The 18,788-nt window shown below is 44.6% G+C and overlaps 8 protein-coding genes across 8 annotated transcripts; 3 read left to right on the top strand and 5 right to left on the bottom strand.

The window, feature by feature from the left end:
* Positions 1-231: 231 nt before the first annotated feature.
* CCR75_005182 (uncharacterized protein) lies at positions 232-531 on the bottom strand (the record flags this gene model as incomplete). Its single annotated transcript, XM_067963264.1, has 1 exon — positions 232-531. One exon carries the CDS (start codon positions 529-531, stop codon positions 232-234), a length of 300 nt encoding a protein of 99 aa, XP_067819854.1.
* A 7,102-nt stretch (positions 532-7,633) lies between these two features.
* On the top strand, positions 7,634-10,366 carry CCR75_005181 (uncharacterized protein; the record flags this gene model as incomplete). Its single annotated transcript, XM_067963263.1, has 1 exon — positions 7,634-10,366. The coding sequence occupies one exon, from the start codon at positions 7,634-7,636 to the stop codon at positions 10,364-10,366; it is 2,733 nt and encodes a 910-aa protein (XP_067819851.1).
* CCR75_005180 (uncharacterized protein) lies at positions 9,739-11,211 on the bottom strand (the record flags this gene model as incomplete). The annotated part of the gene is made up of 4 exons (XM_067963262.1): positions 9,739-10,504; positions 10,574-10,901; positions 10,968-11,142; positions 11,202-11,211. 4 exons carry the CDS (start codon positions 11,209-11,211, stop codon positions 10,427-10,429), a joined length of 591 nt encoding a protein of 196 aa, XP_067819852.1. The 3' UTR covers positions 9,739-10,426.
* Positions 11,212-11,576: 365 nt separating this feature from the next.
* On the bottom strand, positions 11,577-13,152 carry CCR75_005179 (uncharacterized protein). The gene is made up of 5 exons (XM_067963261.1): positions 12,610-13,152; positions 12,504-12,545; positions 12,312-12,427; positions 11,649-12,247; positions 11,577-11,626 (listed from the first exon to the last, which is right to left on the bottom strand). The coding sequence occupies exons 1-4, from the start codon at positions 13,111-13,113 to the stop codon at positions 11,806-11,808; spliced, it is 1,104 nt and encodes a 367-aa protein (XP_067819737.1). The 5' UTR covers positions 13,114-13,152; the 3' UTR covers positions 11,577-11,626; positions 11,649-11,805.
* A 51-nt stretch (positions 13,153-13,203) lies between these two features.
* Positions 13,204-13,614, top strand: CCR75_005178 (uncharacterized protein; the record flags this gene model as incomplete). Its single annotated transcript, XM_067963260.1, has 1 exon — positions 13,204-13,614. One exon carries the CDS (start codon positions 13,204-13,206, stop codon positions 13,612-13,614), a length of 411 nt encoding a protein of 136 aa, XP_067819736.1.
* A 79-nt stretch (positions 13,615-13,693) lies between these two features.
* CCR75_005177 (uncharacterized protein) lies at positions 13,694-15,401 on the bottom strand (the record flags this gene model as incomplete). The annotated part of the gene is made up of 2 exons (XM_067963259.1): positions 13,694-15,167; positions 15,226-15,401. 2 exons carry the CDS (start codon positions 15,399-15,401, stop codon positions 13,694-13,696), a joined length of 1,650 nt encoding a protein of 549 aa, XP_067819735.1.
* A 321-nt stretch (positions 15,402-15,722) lies between these two features.
* On the bottom strand, positions 15,723-18,451 carry CCR75_005175 (uncharacterized protein; the record flags this gene model as incomplete). Its single annotated transcript, XM_067963257.1, has 4 exons — positions 15,723-17,145; positions 17,211-17,768; positions 17,817-18,027; positions 18,099-18,451. The coding sequence occupies 4 exons, from the start codon at positions 18,449-18,451 to the stop codon at positions 17,098-17,100; spliced, it is 1,170 nt and encodes a 389-aa protein (XP_067819733.1). The 3' UTR covers positions 15,723-17,097.
* Positions 15,929-17,026, top strand: CCR75_005176 (uncharacterized protein; the record flags this gene model as incomplete). Its single annotated transcript, XM_067963258.1, has 1 exon — positions 15,929-17,026. The coding sequence occupies one exon, from the start codon at positions 15,929-15,931 to the stop codon at positions 17,024-17,026; it is 1,098 nt and encodes a 365-aa protein (XP_067819734.1).
* Positions 18,452-18,788: the final 337 nt, after the last annotated feature.

Here is an 18,788-nt window from a genome sequence, read left to right on the forward strand (position 1 = left end):
GAGGTCACTTATGAAGCGCCACAAAACAGCACTAGCTGATCCCTCTGCGAATGACGACAAATATGGCTCTCAGCTTTTTAATTACTAGTTGACTTCTGATGCGGAAACAAATGAAAAGGCTACACTATACTCTTCTTCAGCTGTTTAAATATGGTTCGGCCGTTTCGGCCTTTGTTATTTGTATTTCGTAAAGTGCATCCAATAGCGGCATGGTCTTTTGATCTAAATGATTTATTTCAGGCTTGAGAAGAGACCGTACTGTTTGCACGACCGAATCATCCTACCTGAGGCATGATAGCTCTCGGTATCATACATACCCTCCGAGGACGACCCTGGATCGGTTCGTATTCCTGGAGCTATCCGGCGGCTGCTAAAATTGCCGATGATATTCAGTGCCAGGAACAATTTCAGCGCTTGTCGCAAATCTTTGTTAGTAGCTTTCATCAATTTTAAACGTGCTTTCAAGCCATGCGACTCAAAAAGGATACCGTAAAAAATGCCGTTTTCAACGCATTGAGTTTGTAACTCCATAGAATAATAAGGATATTAAAGACAGCATTGAAGCTATATTTTCATATAGAGTACTTAAGCGATTATCCTATTTTGCGGTTTATACACAGCCCAGTCCTCCTTAGTCATTTTTGAAGGTGTAGCATTTCCTGATTAGTGGGGGGGGCATCGGTGTGTAACATACAAATATCTTCCTTTGCTACTTCTTCCATTTTCTTTTTTTATTTAGCGTGAATGGGACTGTAAGAGGAAAGGTAATTAGTAAATGAAAAGCTCGTAGGTAATAGCTATTATTTCGTAAACAGTATTTGTTTTCAAAAGTCTTTTAGAGAGCCTTTGGATAGTGGAGAGAATATTCAATCTTGACTTCATGTACATTCGCTGGCGTATATATCAGAAAAACAGATGAAGTTAATAGTAGTATATACCTGTAAACTTATTTGCACGCTATCTTCGTGCTTTTCTGCAAATCTCAATCACAAGGTGGGGTCGAATTAACTTTAATTAGCCAATCAACGAACTAATGTCTTATTGCGACAAATAATACTAAATTTATTAATATTGGAACTTTTAAGTACAAAAAAATACGATATAATAATTTTGTATATCTTCATTTATTTCCTTTTGAATAGTATCTTTTATTATTCTCCTTAAGGAAATTGTGTTTATGTAACGGACACCGTTGCACAACACAAAATTAGGATCAGAGATAATCAGAACCTGCATGATGCCGTATAATTGTGTAACGGGCTAAAGTCGCCCTAATGTTACACAGTCCCCAATAAGTACCCTTGGTGTACTTAAGGGGATGGACAATTACTAAAAAAATAGTAATTAGACCCAGCAGTCGGGTGTGGTGCACATTTGTGACCAACCCTTGTGTATGTGATGCACATAAGTGCATTCACATTATGAGGGATGACGCCTAGCGTCATCCGTTACGCGAGGTATCTAGAAAGATACGCTCGCAATACATATGAAGTGCTATCTATAGAGATGACATTTAAATTGGTAAAAATACGTATTTATATGTAATACGATTAAATATAAATCAGTCTGAAACCTACTTCCTACTTGGTAAGTGCGCACGAGGGGCGGGATTACCACTCCCGTGACGACACTTATTTTACCAGAGTACTTAGTGTGTTGAGTGAGGTCGCTAACGCGCCCACCGCAACTACCTCACTGCACGCAAGAGAAGCTGGTTAAACCGCTTCCTCGCTGTGCTAGGGTGTGTGTCTAAGTGGAGCGTGGCCGCTTTACGACGATCCCGCCTACAGTTGGTAGCACTTGAAATCCTTCCCACGACCCGCATCTCTGCGTGTGTACGTGAGGATGGCCCCCTTGACCACGATTACTTTTTTGTAATCGTTTGTAATTTGAAGAGCGAGGGTTCTCGCTCTCTACATACGAGAGGTCCATACGTTCTGGACCTCTATTTTCTTGTCGTCTTGGAGGACGATATGCTCCATAGTGGACAAAAGCCTGTTTAAGAATTAAGTCCTCCTGTTCCGCTATAAAGATTGCTTGGTCGAGCGAATCTAAATCTCGCATAACAGGTGGGTCTTAACAGGGCCGTCTGCGAAACCTTAATAAACACAGTTACCTGTGTTTTGTCATCAATTGGATTATTGGATGACCCACGATACAATTGATCAGGTATCGTGTATGTTGGAATAAGCGTGTAGAACACGCTTACCCTGCTTCAAATCTAGGAGCTCGGCTCGAGCCTTGAATGACGTGGCGGCTCATGTGTTTGACTGAGCCGGGTCTAAGAGACCTCATACGACCCAAAGACTAATGAGTCGTGAAGCTTGAGACATAAAGCTCAAGATTTGGCTCGTCCGGCTAAGTTAGGCATGCAAATTTCACTTTCGTCGCATTATCACTGATACGGCAAGCTTCTATAGCGTAGCTTAAATCGACGAACCATCTTAAAAGGGAGCCGCCTTCGACTGCCTCAAACTTAGAGATTTCGATCTTTAAGGTTTCGGGTCATAGCGGAAGCGTCGGCCCATAGCAGCATAAAAATGCTGCTGTCTCAACAGTTTATAAGTGTTGAGCACCCTGTTCTCTCAACACATTCGCGTATTGAGAGCCTTGATGGTGAAGCAAGGCTACTTTCTTTCGGGCCCCGTCGAGTTTGTGTTGTATGGACTCGGCTATGGTCGCAAGCTGTTCATCTTGTCAAATAAAGTCGAAAAAGGGAGTAGCTTATGAATGAAGCAGTAAAAAGATCATCTACAGCCCTTGAGTTTGTACATGTAGCCAGAAGATAATCGACATATACACCTACAACAACAATGCCAATATTGTCGCGTTTCCAATAAAAATACATGTCTTAGATGCATTGCCAAAAATCCGCTTCTTTCAGTTTTTGATGTAGCAATTGGCTCCACAGACGCCCGGCTTCTTTCAAGCCGTACAAACGTTTTCGTAATTCCAATACATCTTCTTGTTTGTCTATGACGCCCAATTTCTTTAAAATTTCAGTACCCAGTTCCATCGACTGCGGTACGTGGAGGTACATCTTTAATCATGGCTCTTGATTCGCCTTAACGTAAGCATTCGGAATGTCTACATGCTTGGCTGGAACTCCCCAAGTGGCCGCCAATTCCAGCAACACTTTAGCAGTTATCATATCCATAACAGCAGCAAAGGTGAAGTTATAATCAAGTCCATATACCTACTCGTTACCACATCCCACAAGCCTGGCCTTTAATCGTTCGATGTCTCCGTTCGAATCAGTCTTTGTCTTGTACACCCATTTAGTGTGTAAGGCATTATTGTGGGGCGGTCGCTTAATCAATACCCACACCCCATTATCTTCCAATACCTTCAATACTTCAGTCATTGCTAACTCCCACCTTTCGCAATTCCAACTTTTCATGGCTTCACCATAATGCTTAGAGTCTCTTTCATAAACATGGGCAACGATTTGCGCAGGTCTCATTGGCTCCTTCCGAGCCTGTATTACTCTCTGACCTAACTTTACTTCTGGTTTGATGCGCATCCCTTTCCAGGTCTAAGTCTTTTTAACACCTGGTTTGATCTTGGATTTCGAATGGGATACTTCTTCTCCTTGATCTTTATCAGCCAATGTGCTCTGAAGCTGATTATTCTGGTCCGTGCTCGAAGTTTCAATATTCTGCACGTGTTGTCTAACCGTAACCTTATTGGCTTCCTGCATGAAAACCCTGAAGCCCTTGACTTCATCACTTTTTTTAATTTAAATCCCTACCTGAGATCGGTGTGCAAGTGAATTTTTGCTTGGGTTTCGATACACGGTACATACGGAACCGAAGGCCACAATGTCCCGTAAATCTGGCACTTGATTTGTTAGCACTTCGATTGGTGATGCCCGTTTGCATTTGCACTCATAGGACTACGATTTAAATTGTAGGCGGCGTATTTTACGGTATCCCTCAAAATGATAAAGGTTACCGACTAGCGAATATCATTGACCTTGCCATGTTTAAAATTGTCCTGTGCAAACGCTCTGCTTTGCCATTCGAAGCTTGATTGCGAGCTTCGCTGGCTTGACGAGCTACTCCAATGGCTTTGCAAAATAAACCCACATTTTCGTATTCGCCACCTTCATCAATACGCAATACGTGAGTCTTATATCCAAATCTACTTTCGAAAAACGCTAAGAAGTGTTCAAACTTCTTTGCTGCCTTGTCCTTTGCTGGTGCCAAGAACACCGTGCAATAGTTGGATTTGTGATCGATAAAGTTGACTAGGTACCTTTTTCCAAGTCTGCCCTTGGGTGTCATAGGACCCTTCAAATCTGAACAGACCACGCCCCCCAATTCGATCTATCGGGGAGTTGATACCTGTGTCTTTTTTCGACTAAGCATTTTCGGTCTGATTCCCTTGTGCACACGAAATACATGTTGGTCTTGAGAAGCTCGAAATCACAATTCCAGAGTCTCGTTCGTTTGTCATCCTTTCAATGGTGTCATACGAAAGATGACCCAACCTTTCGTGAAAATGATACAATGTACCACTTTGGATGTCGGCCCTGGGTGACTTTGGTCCTTCAGCAAGCACCACGGTTTTCACTTCTTTTAAGGACTTGCGATTATTCTCAGTGTCCACCACTTGCACGTAAAGCACATTCTGTTTCATGTCAATGTCGAATATCACCATTCCATCTGACCTTCGTGTCAAGGTGCGACAATAATCGGTATACCCAAGACCAAAACCTTTACACTCGATCTTTCCATACGAAATAATTTCTTGAAAGCTCGGAAGCCAGGTATACCTCGGTAAGTGTGATTTGTCTCTCACGACATTGAGCCATTTCCGCCAAAACCACATTTCCGACTCGAGTGAGTCGGATTATCTCGCCATCATCTAAATGGCACTCCAATCGACACACTTTTGAATTTTTAGTAGAGATTCATCGTTTACGAGATGTCTGCTAGACCCACTGTCTAGTATCCATACATCTGAACTCAAGCTTTCAGTGATATTGTCTGAGTTATCAAAATTGTTGCGGTTCCTCTGGCTTCCTGAATCGCCAAAGCTATATTTTCGGCTGATTTCCGTGTCGGCCATTATTTTAAAGTTCTCGTTTGGATTTGCAGTCGGATTTCACGTGTCCGACTTTACCGCAATTATAACACGTGCGGGTCTCCCTGCGCCCCATCTTATCTTTAATGTTGGCCAACACCTCATTTCCAAAAATCTCGGCCCAATCAAGATTCGAGCTCGATCGCTTGGGCCAAATAAGCCAACTCCTAAGCTTGAACCAAAAAAATCGGTACTCTGGGTTGAGAACTTGGCCATTAAAAAAATGGGAGCCAATCAGGGGAGGCGTATCTGACAATATTGTCCAGTATTTGTTGCTCCGCGCCCCCTGCTGCATCGCTCACAGCCATCAAGTATAAAAAATTCTTAGGCCAAGACCGCCTTGCCTCCTTTTTGTCAGTAAAGAGTTTAATTGCTTGCGCAGCAGTTATTGTTGTCTTGTACGTGTCATGCATCCTCTGCATCACGTTTTGTAGAGTTGGTAAAACTTGCCACCATGAATCCACTTGTTTGCTGAAATATCTTTCGGCAGTGCCCGTAAGATATTGTCCTAAAACTTCAGTTTTGACACTTTCAGTCCAAAGAAATCCACATGATTCTTGGGCCATGTCAAAATGTCTCCAAAACGTCTTTCCCCAATCAAAAAAAAACTGAACCCAGACCAGCATATACTTCGGTCCCATCGAACTATGTGCTGGTCTGGGTTCAGTTTTACGAATGTTCGAACAGCCAACATTCGTTGTCTGGCATCCGGAATCCTGTAATTTACCGGATGTGGCGTTCGCGGAGTCGGCACTGGGGGGGCTTTGAGGTTGATTCGAAGGAAATCGCACAGGGGGTTGAGAAATTTCTTGTTCCCTCCGTGCCACCCTAGCTCGTGCCCTTGAATGGTACCGATTTTGGTCACCCAACATTTCATTTCGACCCCTCATCAAGGAATCGTCCAAGGCATCGCGATGTAGTCGACCAGCGAAATCAGCACCTAGCATGGACGTAAACATCCCACTTTCAACCGCAACTTGTAACCTTTCATCCTCGGCCAACCTGGATTGAGAAGCTTCTTTCTTCTTCATTCGTTCATCCATCCCAGTAAGCATACCCATCATCTTGGATAGCGCCTCGATTTCCGTACCCCTTAGAGAGGTATGAGGTGGTATGGTTGTTGCCGATTTCGACCTAGCCCTTTCGTGACTAGAAGTTGTCGGAAGGTCGACATCACTTGCAGGTGAGTTGGTGGTTGGGCTCATAACATGTTAAAATGATGTGGAAAAACGGGGGTAGCTTATGAAAGAAGTAGTAATGGGAAACTAATATGTATTATCTTAATCCTACTTGTGCATCACTAATTAGCCTGTCTTAAATTACTTAATAGGAGTAAATTAGTATCTGACACATCTAGAGCATGCGATAGTGTAACCTAGGTGAGTAATATAGCCCTTTATTTGCACTCACTGTACCTTCTTTGTGTGTATCTTGAAAAGTCGCATTACGCACCATCTCTGCCCGTAACTTGAAACGTCGCCCTATGCGCCTTCTTTGTGCATAGTTTAAGACATCTCTGCCCAGAGTGTACAGCATGGCGCCAACGGCTGGCCCGCCTACAACCGACTTCATTCGTTGGATCGCTCTCCATTCAAGGTCACTCAAATAAGTAAAAAACCCACGCGTGGCGTGGTAGCCATCTTGAGGGTCTGGATTGCTCCCTCCTTCTTCATCTTACATGTCATGTTGGATGGAACGTGCGTAGGTCGTTGAACGGACTACAAAGTGTTAGCATGTTTAACGGGGCACCTTTCACTAGTACTGTAGTACTGGAGTCAGTACTAGATAACCTTACACTGATTACAGTGTAGGTGAGGTGCCTCGAAACTTTACGTACACAAGGGTACAGAGGAGGGTTTCTACAAAGCTAAGGGTCTTTAGCTTAAAGGTCTAGACTAAGGCTTTAGAATAAAGAAAAAGTAAAACTGTAATAACTGGATTAATATATTTAGTTTCCTACGTAACGATCTTCTATCTACTACTGAACTTATTGTATTAATAACTAAGTAAGTATGGCGTCTCCTTGCGCACCCCATAATCGTGTCTTATATCGATCGGCGGATTGATATAGACTTAAATCATCCAATCAATAGATAATGTCTTAATTTACCAATTTGGTAATATTAAAAGTATTTAAAGTCAAAATTAATAAAGATAATAAATTTGTACTCATAGGAAATAATACCTATGTAATGGACACCCCGTGACAGTTGTCGCCACCAGTTATATATCTATCTGGTACCATTTTGTTGAAATCACTAATCAACGTCCAGGAGGGCAAAATCGTCAATATAGTTCGAACTTTCGTTTCCTAAAGATGACACGATAGAGAGGCGAGTCAGTTACTTACGACACGACCAATACGTAAAAATTTTCTAGACCGTCCAACTGCATGTGTGATAGTAGAAATGTATTTTACGATTCCTTGGTTTTTCTTAATATTACAAGCATAAATCAAATAAGAGCATCATTCAAGCTAAGAAAAATTCGTGTCTATTCTTATAATATCATTATCAGTCTCCAATTATTATTTACTAAATGCTTGATGGCGCCAAGCCAAGTGACTCTAGAAGCATGGTTGGCGTCTACACGTCGTCTGTTATCCATAGAGCAAGAGGAGGAAGTACATACAATGCGAAAGGAGTTGGCACAACTCAATGATACCGAAAATCCGAATGTATTGACACACTTGACGCTTAGTCACTACTCGACGGGACTCTTTGGGCGCACCCTGTTGCAATTCTCATTCCCATCGATTTATCTGCGCCACGCAAAAGTGCACCACATGACCGTTGGCGACCTTGTCCAAATTCGATTGCAAGCGACGATTTTGGGCACAGGGATTGTATCCCGTCTCGAGGAGCATACAATCTCCGTTGCTGTCAATAGTGACCACGACGACGTCGATGAAGCAAAGCTTGTGGCAGCCAAAGCAAACATAACACTCGATCGTCTCGTGAACAATGCTACGTACAACAAACTAACAAATGCACTCGATCAACTGACCAAGTCGGAATTTGGGGCTGCCCAAGCAGTAATCGACGTGGTCTTTTCCGAAAACCAGCCAACTTGGGAGACCCCCGTGCGTGAGATTACACCATTTACAATCGGACTGAACAAGTCCCAAGTCGAAGCCGTGCAATTTGCATTAGCGTCCCAGGATTTGGCCTTGATCCACGGTCCTCCGGGAACTGGCAAGACCACCACTGTAATCGAGTTTCTCCTTCAAGCTGTTTGTACGTGTCACTACAAAGTGCTCGTGTGTGCTCCTTCGAATATTGCAGTTGATAATGTATTGGCAAAATTTGCCAATAAATGTGTCGAATTTGGCAAAATAGTCCCAATTGTTCGTGTGGGCCACCCCGCACGTGTGGTATCGAGTATTGTAAAATATTGTTTTGATGCTCGAATTCAAGAGGCTGATGGCACGAAGATTGTGCGTGATATACGACGTGAAACCAAGCACTTGCAACGGAAATTACACACTTTACGGGACTCGAGTGAACGCAAGCAATTGCGACGAGAATTGAAAAGTAATCGAAAAGATATTCGAGAACGCGAACAACGGGTAGCGCGCGAAATTGTGCAGCAGAGTCGTGTAGTGTTTGCCACGAATGTTGGTGCTGCGACGACGGTACTCCGTGATGTGACGTTTGATGTCGTTGTGATTGATGAAGCCGCTCAGGCGCTAGAAATTGCGTGTTGGGTGCCGATTTTGAAGGCGAAACGATGCGTTTTAGCGGGTGATCATTTGCAATTACCACCGACAATCAAGTCCAAAGTGGCGGCAACAAACGGATTGGACGTCACGTTGTTTGATCGTATGACGCATTTGGAAAGGATGCAGCCAGTGATTAAATTATTGGATACACAGTATCGTATGCATGAAGACATTAGTGCGTGGAGCTCTCGAGCAATGTACAAAGGTGAATTAAAAGATTTCGAGTACGTTGCAAAGCGAAAATTGCACGAATTGCCACACGTTTCGATTCCTTGCGACGATCGTGTGTTGAATGCGACTCTATTGTTAATTGATACGGCAGGATGTTTACTAGAAGAGGACGATCAAGTCGATTTAAAAGAGCTTGTTCATTCAAGGTCAAATAATGGAGAAGCACGCATTGTGGCACAGCACGTGAGCGCTTTATTGACTGCTGGTGTTCGAGAAGAGGAAATTGCCGTCATTACGCCATATAGCAAGCAAGTCGAGGTACTTAAGGCGCTGTTACGAAATCAGTATCCTGAGCTTGAGATTCGATCCGTTGACGGATTTCAAGGCTGTGAAAAAGAAGCAGTTGTCATGAGCTTAGTGCGTTCCAACAAATCGAGACAAGTGGGTTTCTTGGCAGATGACCGCCGTATGAATGTTGCTATGACACGAGCAAAGCGCCACATTGCCATTGTGTGTGATACCGAAACGATCTCGACGCATTCGTTTCTCGCTAGTATTGTGGAACATTTCGAAGAGCTTGGCGAGTACCAGAGTGCCCAGGAATATCTCGACAATGAAATTGTTCGAGGATCTCTTGACGGTGAGGCTATTCAGAATCAACGTTCGAGTGTTTGTTGCAATGTTACAAACGTGAAGAAAGTGGTTTCGAGACCTCTTCGAAAACGAAATGCAAAAAGTCGTGGTGAGTCGGCTCTCCAAGCAAAAACAGAGTCTTTCCATGCGATTCCTTCGAGTGAAAAAAGTAGCGACGAAGAAGTGATGGAAGACAATGTTGTCGCGGTTCCAAGCGTGTTTCAGCTTTTAAATGTCGATAGTGAAGACGAATCGGATCAAAAGAACCAAAGCGATCAAGACGAAGTAAAATTGAACGATTTTGTAGTGGAAAAGCTGCATTTTGAAAAATTAAGTAACAAACCCGTTACAAAAGTCAAGAAAAAGAAGAAAAAAATGAAAAAAAATAGTGCAAAGACTGCCATTAGTGGCGAACAAGAGCAACAAGACGAATGGGAATACCTCACTTATGAAGCCGCCTTGAGTTCTCAATGTGCGTATCAACACCCAAGTCGCTGTAAGAAGAGTGTTGTACTTCTGGGCAGCATTTGCAAGTTCTGTAAGCTCAAGTTCTGCTACGACCACGTGCAGCAAGAAGTCCATGGTTGTGGGAAAGCTGTGCGTACGTTCGAACGCGCTGCTTTCTTATCGCGACCAAAGGATTTAACAACCAAGAGATTGACAAGTGACAAGCGCACAGTGCTTCAGAAAAAGCTGCAAGCGACCGTGTCGGCAAAAACTGCTAGTCGAACGATCAAGTCGAAGGAGAAATGAGGCGATGAAAATGGCAATTCTTTTTTTTTTAAATGTTAAAGCAACTCAAGATAGCACATGTCACATAGTGCTGACTAAGTTTTCAATTGCCGCATTCGCGTCGCCATTGGTCAATTGAAGCGCCGCTTTTGCTTTGTCCTGTTGTAAAAAACAATTCTTCGAATTGAATTTTTTTTAAAAAAATGTAGAAATGGCTACAGTACGTACAGCTGAGAACCCCATGTCGATGAGTCGTGAGAGAGCAGCGTCACTGCCTGCATCTGTTTGCTTTGCGTAACTCTCTGTCCAGAAACGTGCAGTATTGAGGAACTGTGTGTGGTCATTGAGATACATTTTGGCCACCTCAGCGTCCTGTGGGTCAGTGGGCTCAGCAGCTGACAATAGAGCCTGAATCGACAGAAGCGCTGTCTTGATAGTCAGCGCCGGTGACCACGCGTCCTTTAGAATATCCAGACAGATGGCACCAGTTTGGGAGGAAATATTAGGGTGCCAGATCTTGGTAAGAAAGCGCATCTGAGGAGGCTCGAAGGGGTATCTACTCGCGTAGCATAACGTCAATTGACAAAGTAAGCGCTTTATAAAAACACAATGTTTTCTTTACTTGGTCGGAATGACGATTTCAAGCTCAAAGTGGCCACCCTCGTATGGCGTCGCCTCGGGCCCCTGGATTGAGCCACGCAATTCGGAGAGTGTTGCGGCATTCACTGACACAGCTGTGACACCTGAAAGGTGCGAATCTTTTTGACACTCTTCTAGCTCCTTGCGGACACGACCTCCTAGTTTACAGCATTGCATAAAGCTTTAAGTAGCACTTTCCTTTCCATTGTTTCCGTACCTGGGGCCATCGTTTGTATTGCTTGAAAAATGACACGATGGTAAATTGTGCATTTGAGTCAAACAAAATGTAATGTGAAATTGTGTTGGCGTAAATTTGCTGTAAGATTGAAATGTAACTTTTATAACTTGAGGAAATAAAACATTTTATTTTCCCCTTGCATCCCGAAAGAATTTCATGAATGATAAGCGCAAAAAACTTTTTTATTATTACATCAGTGATGTTAAAAATGCTTTGCGTCCATCAGCGATATTTCGGGTTGAAATGAATTGTCTGCTAGTTCTCGGTGTCAAAAACGTCGGTGCGATTATTTCAGTTATGTTTGTTAGTAAACACCTATAGATGAAAACATTTAGGCATTTGCCGAACATAAACTTAAAATATTTTAGCAGTTAAGAAACTAATGTTTTAGATCACTTGACATTAAGAAAAGGTGTCGTGGAAAACCAAAATATAAAATATCTCATGAAATCATGAGATTGTAAATCTGAAAGAAATTAAGATAAACATTAAGCGAGATGAACAGTGTTTTTAATGTATCGCCTGTTGTTTATGCAATCATCACTGCTATGCGAGATTTAATGTTCACGAAAGATCTTCTTTTTCACTCGTATACCACATTTTCGTTACTAAGGAATTTCATCTTAGCAATAATGGCGGCGCCCATGGCCTTTGTGCCCACCACATTAGCCTTATCCTTGGTCAAATCACCTGTGCGCACGCCGTCCAGAAGCACATGCTCCACTGCTTTCTCAATCAGCTGAGCTTCTGCCTCCATCTCAAACGAGTATCGCAATAGCAACGCGCCCGACAGGATTTGCGCAATCGGATTGGCAAGATCTTTGCCAGCAATATCCGGAGCAGATCCACCGATTGGCTCAAACAAATGCACTTTGTCCCCAAGACTAGCAGACGGCATGAGGCCGAGGGAACCTGGCAATACCGAAGCCGCATCCGAAAGAATATCGCCAAACATGTTGCCCGTCACAATCACATCGAATTGAGTCGGGTCACGAATCAATTGCATCACAGCGTTGTCAATGTACCTATGCGATTAGTGCTTCAATTAGTTTGATCCTCGAATACGGAATTCATAGGAGCACACCGTACATATAGTCGAGATGCACGTCCGGGTATTCCGTGGCCACTTCCTTCGCAACTTTGCGCCATAGACGACTGCAGTCTAATACATTGGCTTTGTCCACAACTACAACTTTCTTTGAGCGCTGTGTTAACAAAAGTATACACGTATAATAATAAATTACAGAAAGTACATCTGAGGCAGTATAAATGATTACGTACTTTCATGGCCGTTTCGAACGCAAATCGCATGGGCTTTGTAATCTATTGTTTCCAAGCAACAAGGCAAAAATTAGAGATGAATCTCGAAATTTTAAATATTCCGCACCTCAGCTTTTGTATACTTCATGACATCCGTGGCCGTGTCGCCGTTCGTTTCGTGCTCACCAAAGTAAATACCAGACACGAGTTCACGAATAATGACCATGTCGACACCGTTAACAACGATGTTGGGACGAAGTGGCGACAAGTCTGGTAGCATGGAGTAAATTTTGGCTGGACGGATGTTGACGGCCAACTGAAAATTCTTGCGCAACCCAAGCAGACAATTCTTCTCAGCATCCTTCCACTTTGGATCCTCTTGTGCATCCGTTGGGCCGCCTACTGAGCCAAAGAGCACGGCATCCGAGGCCGCCACTGTGTCAATAGTTGACTGTGGTAAGTGCGTCTTGTGGTGTTCGTAAGCCGCGCCGCCGCATAGTGCCGGCAGGAACTCAAATTGGTGTTGATAAAGCTCGCAAATCGTCTGTAGAACTTGGACTGCCTGGTCACAAACCTCAGGACCGATACCGTCGCCTGGTAAAACCGCAATCTTGTAGGTCTTGCTCGGCATGCTTGAAGAAATTAAGACTTGTCATGCTACCATTAAAGCAATTACGAATGCGCAAACACTTTACGTGGTGCACATGAATTGCTATCGAAAATGAAGGTTGCATTTGAAATGGATAATTTCGTGTTGCATGGGAAAGCGGCGGTGCCAAATGAGGCGCCTGTGTCGAAGCCTAAACGAAAGCGGCAGACGACTATACATAATGGGGAAAAGGTAGTCTCGGTGGATCATGTGCAGTACCTAAAAGAAGAGCTTGACGATGTAAAATCCGTCGACAACATGCTGAGCATCTTGGACGCACTGGAGCGGCTCTTTATGTCGCTTGAAATGCTTGAAAAGACGCGCATTGGGATTTCGCTAACGAGATTATTAAGGCGGTCAGATTCAAAGGAGGTGCAATATCGAGCCACAAAGTTATTGGTGGTGTGGAAGGCAACAGCGAAGAAAGCCATAAGACGACGCGCGCGACGTGTCGACACGTATGGACGCAACTATGCCGAGTGAAACATTTTGCCGACGTAAAATTTGTTTTTCTTTCAAAAAGAACAAAAATTTAATCAACTACTTTAATAAAATTAATGCCTCATTTGCAAAACGAATTCGAGGCGGTGCGTGCATGTTGGGTCGACAGGGTCGTGTTTGCACGTACTAGATAACCCAAAAATCCAAAATACAAGCAACATAAGCATCCTAGTCCAACGACTTCAATAGCGCCAAGAGCAAGGCCCTCGAGGTTCATTAAAAACAAATACATGTTGATGACGCATACAAGTCCACCCATGATCCAGCCACTCATAATGGCTGTTTTGCCATTTACAAAATCACCCATTATGTCTGGTGAGCTCGTGAAAATCAATACAGGAAGCAATGCAAATGGCAACTGGATCGACTGCAGGACGTTAAGTAATTCGTCCATGTGGTCGCTATTTGCGGGGTTTTGCTGGCTTAGAATCGCTACAGTCATTGCTGGAACAAGCGATACACACCGCGTGAGAGCCACACGCTTCCAGGGAGAAAGGCGAAGTTGCAGAAACCCTTCCATAACGAATTGACCTGCATATGTTCCCGTCATAGTAGAACTTTGTCCAGCTGCCAACAGACCAATGGCCCAGATGGTATCAGCGTACTTACCCAGCATGCCACTAAGTGCGATACCAGCCTGCGATAAGCCGATTTCTTGGCACATTCCGCTGCCACCACTGACCAATTCGCACTTACCATAAGTGACACCACTCGTAATCGCATGGGGTACGCAAGCCGTATTCACTCCGTTCATTTCGTACGAGGCCGTACAATCGAGTGAGAAGAATCCCTTTGCAAACACGGCGAGGACTGCCATATTAATTAAAAACGATATAAAGAGGGCACAACCCGACTCGATGGCAAAGTATTTGTTTGCTTCGCGCACTTTCAAATCATTTTGTCGGTTTACTTGCCGTGTTTGGACAAGTGCCGAGTGTAACACAATATTGTGTGGCATGATCACCGCACCAAGAATGCCGACAGCCTGCGTCACCGCGTAGCGTTCTACACGTGGCACAAAGCCACTTAAAACATCGTTTAATGCGACGTCACCTCGAACGAAATTGGCACAAAAGCATAGGAGCATCACAATGATTAAAGTTAAGAAAAAAGCCTCCAATTTTCGTATTCCATAGCGATGGAGAAGGAGAAATGTAAATGTGTCAAATCCTGTAATGAGACATCCAATCCATAGCGGAAAGCCAAAAAGAACTTGAAACGCAATGGAGGAGCCTAAGACCTCTTGGACGTCGCTGCCTACAATCGCAATCTCCGTCATTACCCACAGAGTCAGCGACGCCCAACGAGGGTATACTGCTGTACACATTTCTGCAAGATTCTTGCCCGTAACGACGCCTAATCGAGCCGCTAGCACTTGCAAAAAGAACCCCATGGCCGTTGCGCCGAATAAGACCCACATGAGCTGGTACCCAGCGTAAGCGCCAGACTGCAGGTCGCTTTCCAAGTTTCCTGGATCAACGTAAGCAATGCTCATAAGCCACCCCGGACCGGCATACGCCCATAATGTCCGCCAACTACCAAAACTGGGCGTTATTCAAAGAACGGCGTCATAAACTCCACAAGATCCTATACCTAAAAAAACCGCGAGTTGTTGGCTCTTCCGACGGGGTTTGAACTTCCCCAATCGACAGTAAAAGGGCTTTGTTCACTGTATTGTGGCTTTCCGCTTCTTCCTTTGTGTCTCCTAGAAGCAGCTCTCGCTCCGATACTCGCGACTTTGGTACTCCGTTGGGTGCGTTGATACCCATCACTCCAACACGAGAAGCCAAATACGTGATATTGTCGTGCAAGACTAATTTACAAAAATTAGGATCTAGTTAGTCTCAAATTTTATGTCGATCTCCCCATAAAATATTGTCGTGCATAGTCCAAATTTTATGTCGATCTCCCCATAAAGTATTGTCGACTTTTTTCGTATCAAACGTCGAGTTGCGTAGTGATAAAAGGAGTGTGTCTTTAGAACTTTAATTAAGGGGTAGCTGGCCATGAGAAATGACCGAGCAATTAAACAGGTAAAATTTCGCTTGCAGGAAGGTGGAGCAAGCTCTCGCTTTTTTTGCAAATTCATCTCTGGAAATGTATTGCAACTGTTTTCCATGTTTCGTCTTTGTCACTCTTCGTTAACGCCAGTCACATTCAAAGTTAGTGCGTTAGATTGGCACTCACTCAATCGCTGCAACTTGTTCATATCAAAGCAAGTACGTCTCTTCTTCATTCGCACCTCTCGCGACGTGCTTGCACGCGCTATATTGCTAGCAGTTATTTGCCTTCTACCATGGCTCGACTTTTGAAAGCAGACGCCGACGGATTTGCCTTTGCGGCTCGTCAGCTCCAGCTCGGTCAGCTCGTGTCTTTCCCCACTGAAACGGTGTATGGCCTAGGCGCCAATGCGCTTGACCCCAACGCTATAATGGCAATTTTCGAGGCCAAAGCACGACCTCTTACAGATCCGCTCATCGTCCACGTTCCCACTCTGGAAGACGCTTTAAAGTTAGTAGATATGACGCCAACAGGGCGGCAGGCTTTTGAGTGTCTGGGTAAAGCTTTTTGGCCTGGTCCACTGACGCTTGTTGCCAAGGCAGTGCCAGAATTGCCGCTGTCGTTGTCGGCCAACACAGGATTTGTTGGACTTCGGTGCCCCAAGCATCCCATTGCTCAGGCTCTGCTGAAGGAAGCAAAGATTCCTGTAGCAGCGCCAAGTGCAAATCGATTTGGCCATGTGTCGCCAACGACCGCCAAACATGTGATGGACGACTTGGGTGCGTGCAAGAATTTAAGCGTGATTGATGCGGCAGGGGAAGGTAGCTGTGAAATTGGCATTGAGTCAACAGTGATAAAAATTGTGCCTGAAGAACGCAAAGTGATTCTTTTTCGTCGTGGAGGTGTGTCGGAACAAGCATTAAAGAAGGTGCTTGAGGAACACGCAGAGATGTTGGGTGTACGATACGAATTGGTGACGATTCGGAATGAGGCAAAGATGCAGACGAACGAGGGACAGCAGGCACCAGGACAGCTGATCACACACTATGCCCCCGACGTGGACACGTATTTATACGTAACAGATGCGACAAAGACGATGAATGCGTCTGAAAACGAAAATGTAAGTGGCTGGGTCGTGATCGACTTTCATGGCAAGCTCGTTCGATTGAAAAACCGTGTACGAGCATACCTTGACCTATCACCCACCGGAGACGTTGCCGAGGCGTCGCAGCGCATCTTCGACTCGCTACGTTGGGCTGAAAACGTACAAGGTGTCGAGCGCGTTATAATCACTGGAGTGATTATGGAGCCTCACGAACAGGCGGCAGCGTTGCATGATCGGATGTTCCGTGCGGCATCGGGGAAGCAATGCGCACTTCAACTTCAAGACTAGAATAGTTACGTTAACCACATCAAAATTGGGTTGTGCAAAATATTATTAAAAACTCCTTCATCACAACATAATCAAGAGTCCAGATCCTGGACATATACGAGCGCCTGTGGAGCAAGCGCCTATCAAATACACAACACATTAAATGCGCTAAATTGCTGTTTAATAGCGACAAGGAAGCACTTACAGCCTCAGCAAGCGTGACATCGAGTAGATCGGGGCCGTAGACCTTTTTTGGAAAGTTGGTCGCGAGCTCATAGTTTCGAATCGGGATGTGGCGGTCATAAAACTCCACGTCCACAAAGTCCCGCACAGTTTGCAGCGTATCGTGCGCGTAAAAGATATGGTGTAAGCGAGTCCCATTGTGCAAGTGAAATTTGATGACTGCCGTGTTATAATTTGCATTTGATGGAGGCGTGCGAACTTTCGGACCGTCAGCAATTCGAGCGCGTTTGAGTGCAATCACAGCCTTGACGTCTTCTTCCTCACGAACCTTTTCATCTTCGAGACGTCGCGCTTCTGCCTCCCTCCGCTCCCTTTCTTGTTCCTCTCGTTCAGCCTCTTCACGAGCTTCTTGTTCCCGACGACGGTCTGCGGCAAGAGACTCCTGGTATTCTCGATCCTGCTGTTCACGTAGAATTTGCGCCTCTGTCCGCTGCTGTCGAACGTGACGAGACGTGGCCAAAACGTGATTATTACGGTCGACTGCTGCATTCAATGTATCAATAATCTCATCGACTGGCAACTTTGCTACAAGCACGACATTCAAAAGCCCTTAACAAGTTGCTCGCACATATTCTCTCATCGCGATGTTACCCGTAATTTTCTCCACCACGCTGACACCCCGAGAGATGCATGAAAGCAATGCCAGATACGGAAAGGTGGCACACCCAAGCGACAAACTCACATTAAACCCTTCAGCATGCTGGACGCAGCCTGCCCACGACACGATGCAGTCACTATTGTTTAAATACGCGCTCATGCGCTCGGTGCATAGTTCGTTTCTGCCACAGCAGTGAAATCATGAGTACTTTTACCAACTTGCGAACCGAACAAATCGCGAATTCGCTCTTACCGACAAAACGAATCGGCATCGTCATGTATATTCGAGTGTAAAAACACAAGCAGGAACTTTGACGCCGTCCGTGCTGTGGACACTGCGTCCTGGAACGATAAGTGCTCAAAGTGTGGGGTCACGTTTTCCCCATACCGTCGCATTAAGCTGTGCGCGAAGCGACGAGCCGCAACCTGCGGATCCTCAGGCTCACCGTCGCCAACCACAAAGCTTAAAGGAGACATGAGTAGCTCCACAAAACCCTTTCGAGGCCTAGGCACGCGGTGAGGCGCGGGCGCTTCTTCCGTCAGTTCGCTCTCTCCTTGCACAAAACGGCGTCGCAGCGCATTAGTCTCTGTCGTGTCTACCGCCATGGTTACAAGGCAAAGAAGCGAATTGTAAAAGCATAAGATTTACTCCCTTTTGATTGGTTAGAAATAGTTTACCTACAATGTTGTTGACAAATCGATTGCTTATAATTTGCTGCAGTCAGTAAGCGTGAAATTAAGTACGCTCATCGAAAAAACTACGACTCTGTGTCAGTATTGTTAAATTGGTGTGGATGTAGGAAGCTTATTGACGAAGTAGTAAATGGAATAGTAATACGTATTGTCTTAATCCTACTTGTGCATCACTAATTAGCCTGTCTTAAATTACGTTATAGGAGTTGATTAGTATCTGACACGTTATAGAGCATGCGACAGTTTAACC

The sequence above is a fragment of the Bremia lactucae genome, linkage group LG18, assembly GCF_004359215.1.
Source record: "Bremia lactucae strain SF5 linkage group LG18, whole genome shotgun sequence".
Taxonomy (NCBI): domain Eukaryota; phylum Oomycota; class Peronosporomycetes; order Peronosporales; family Peronosporaceae; genus Bremia; species Bremia lactucae.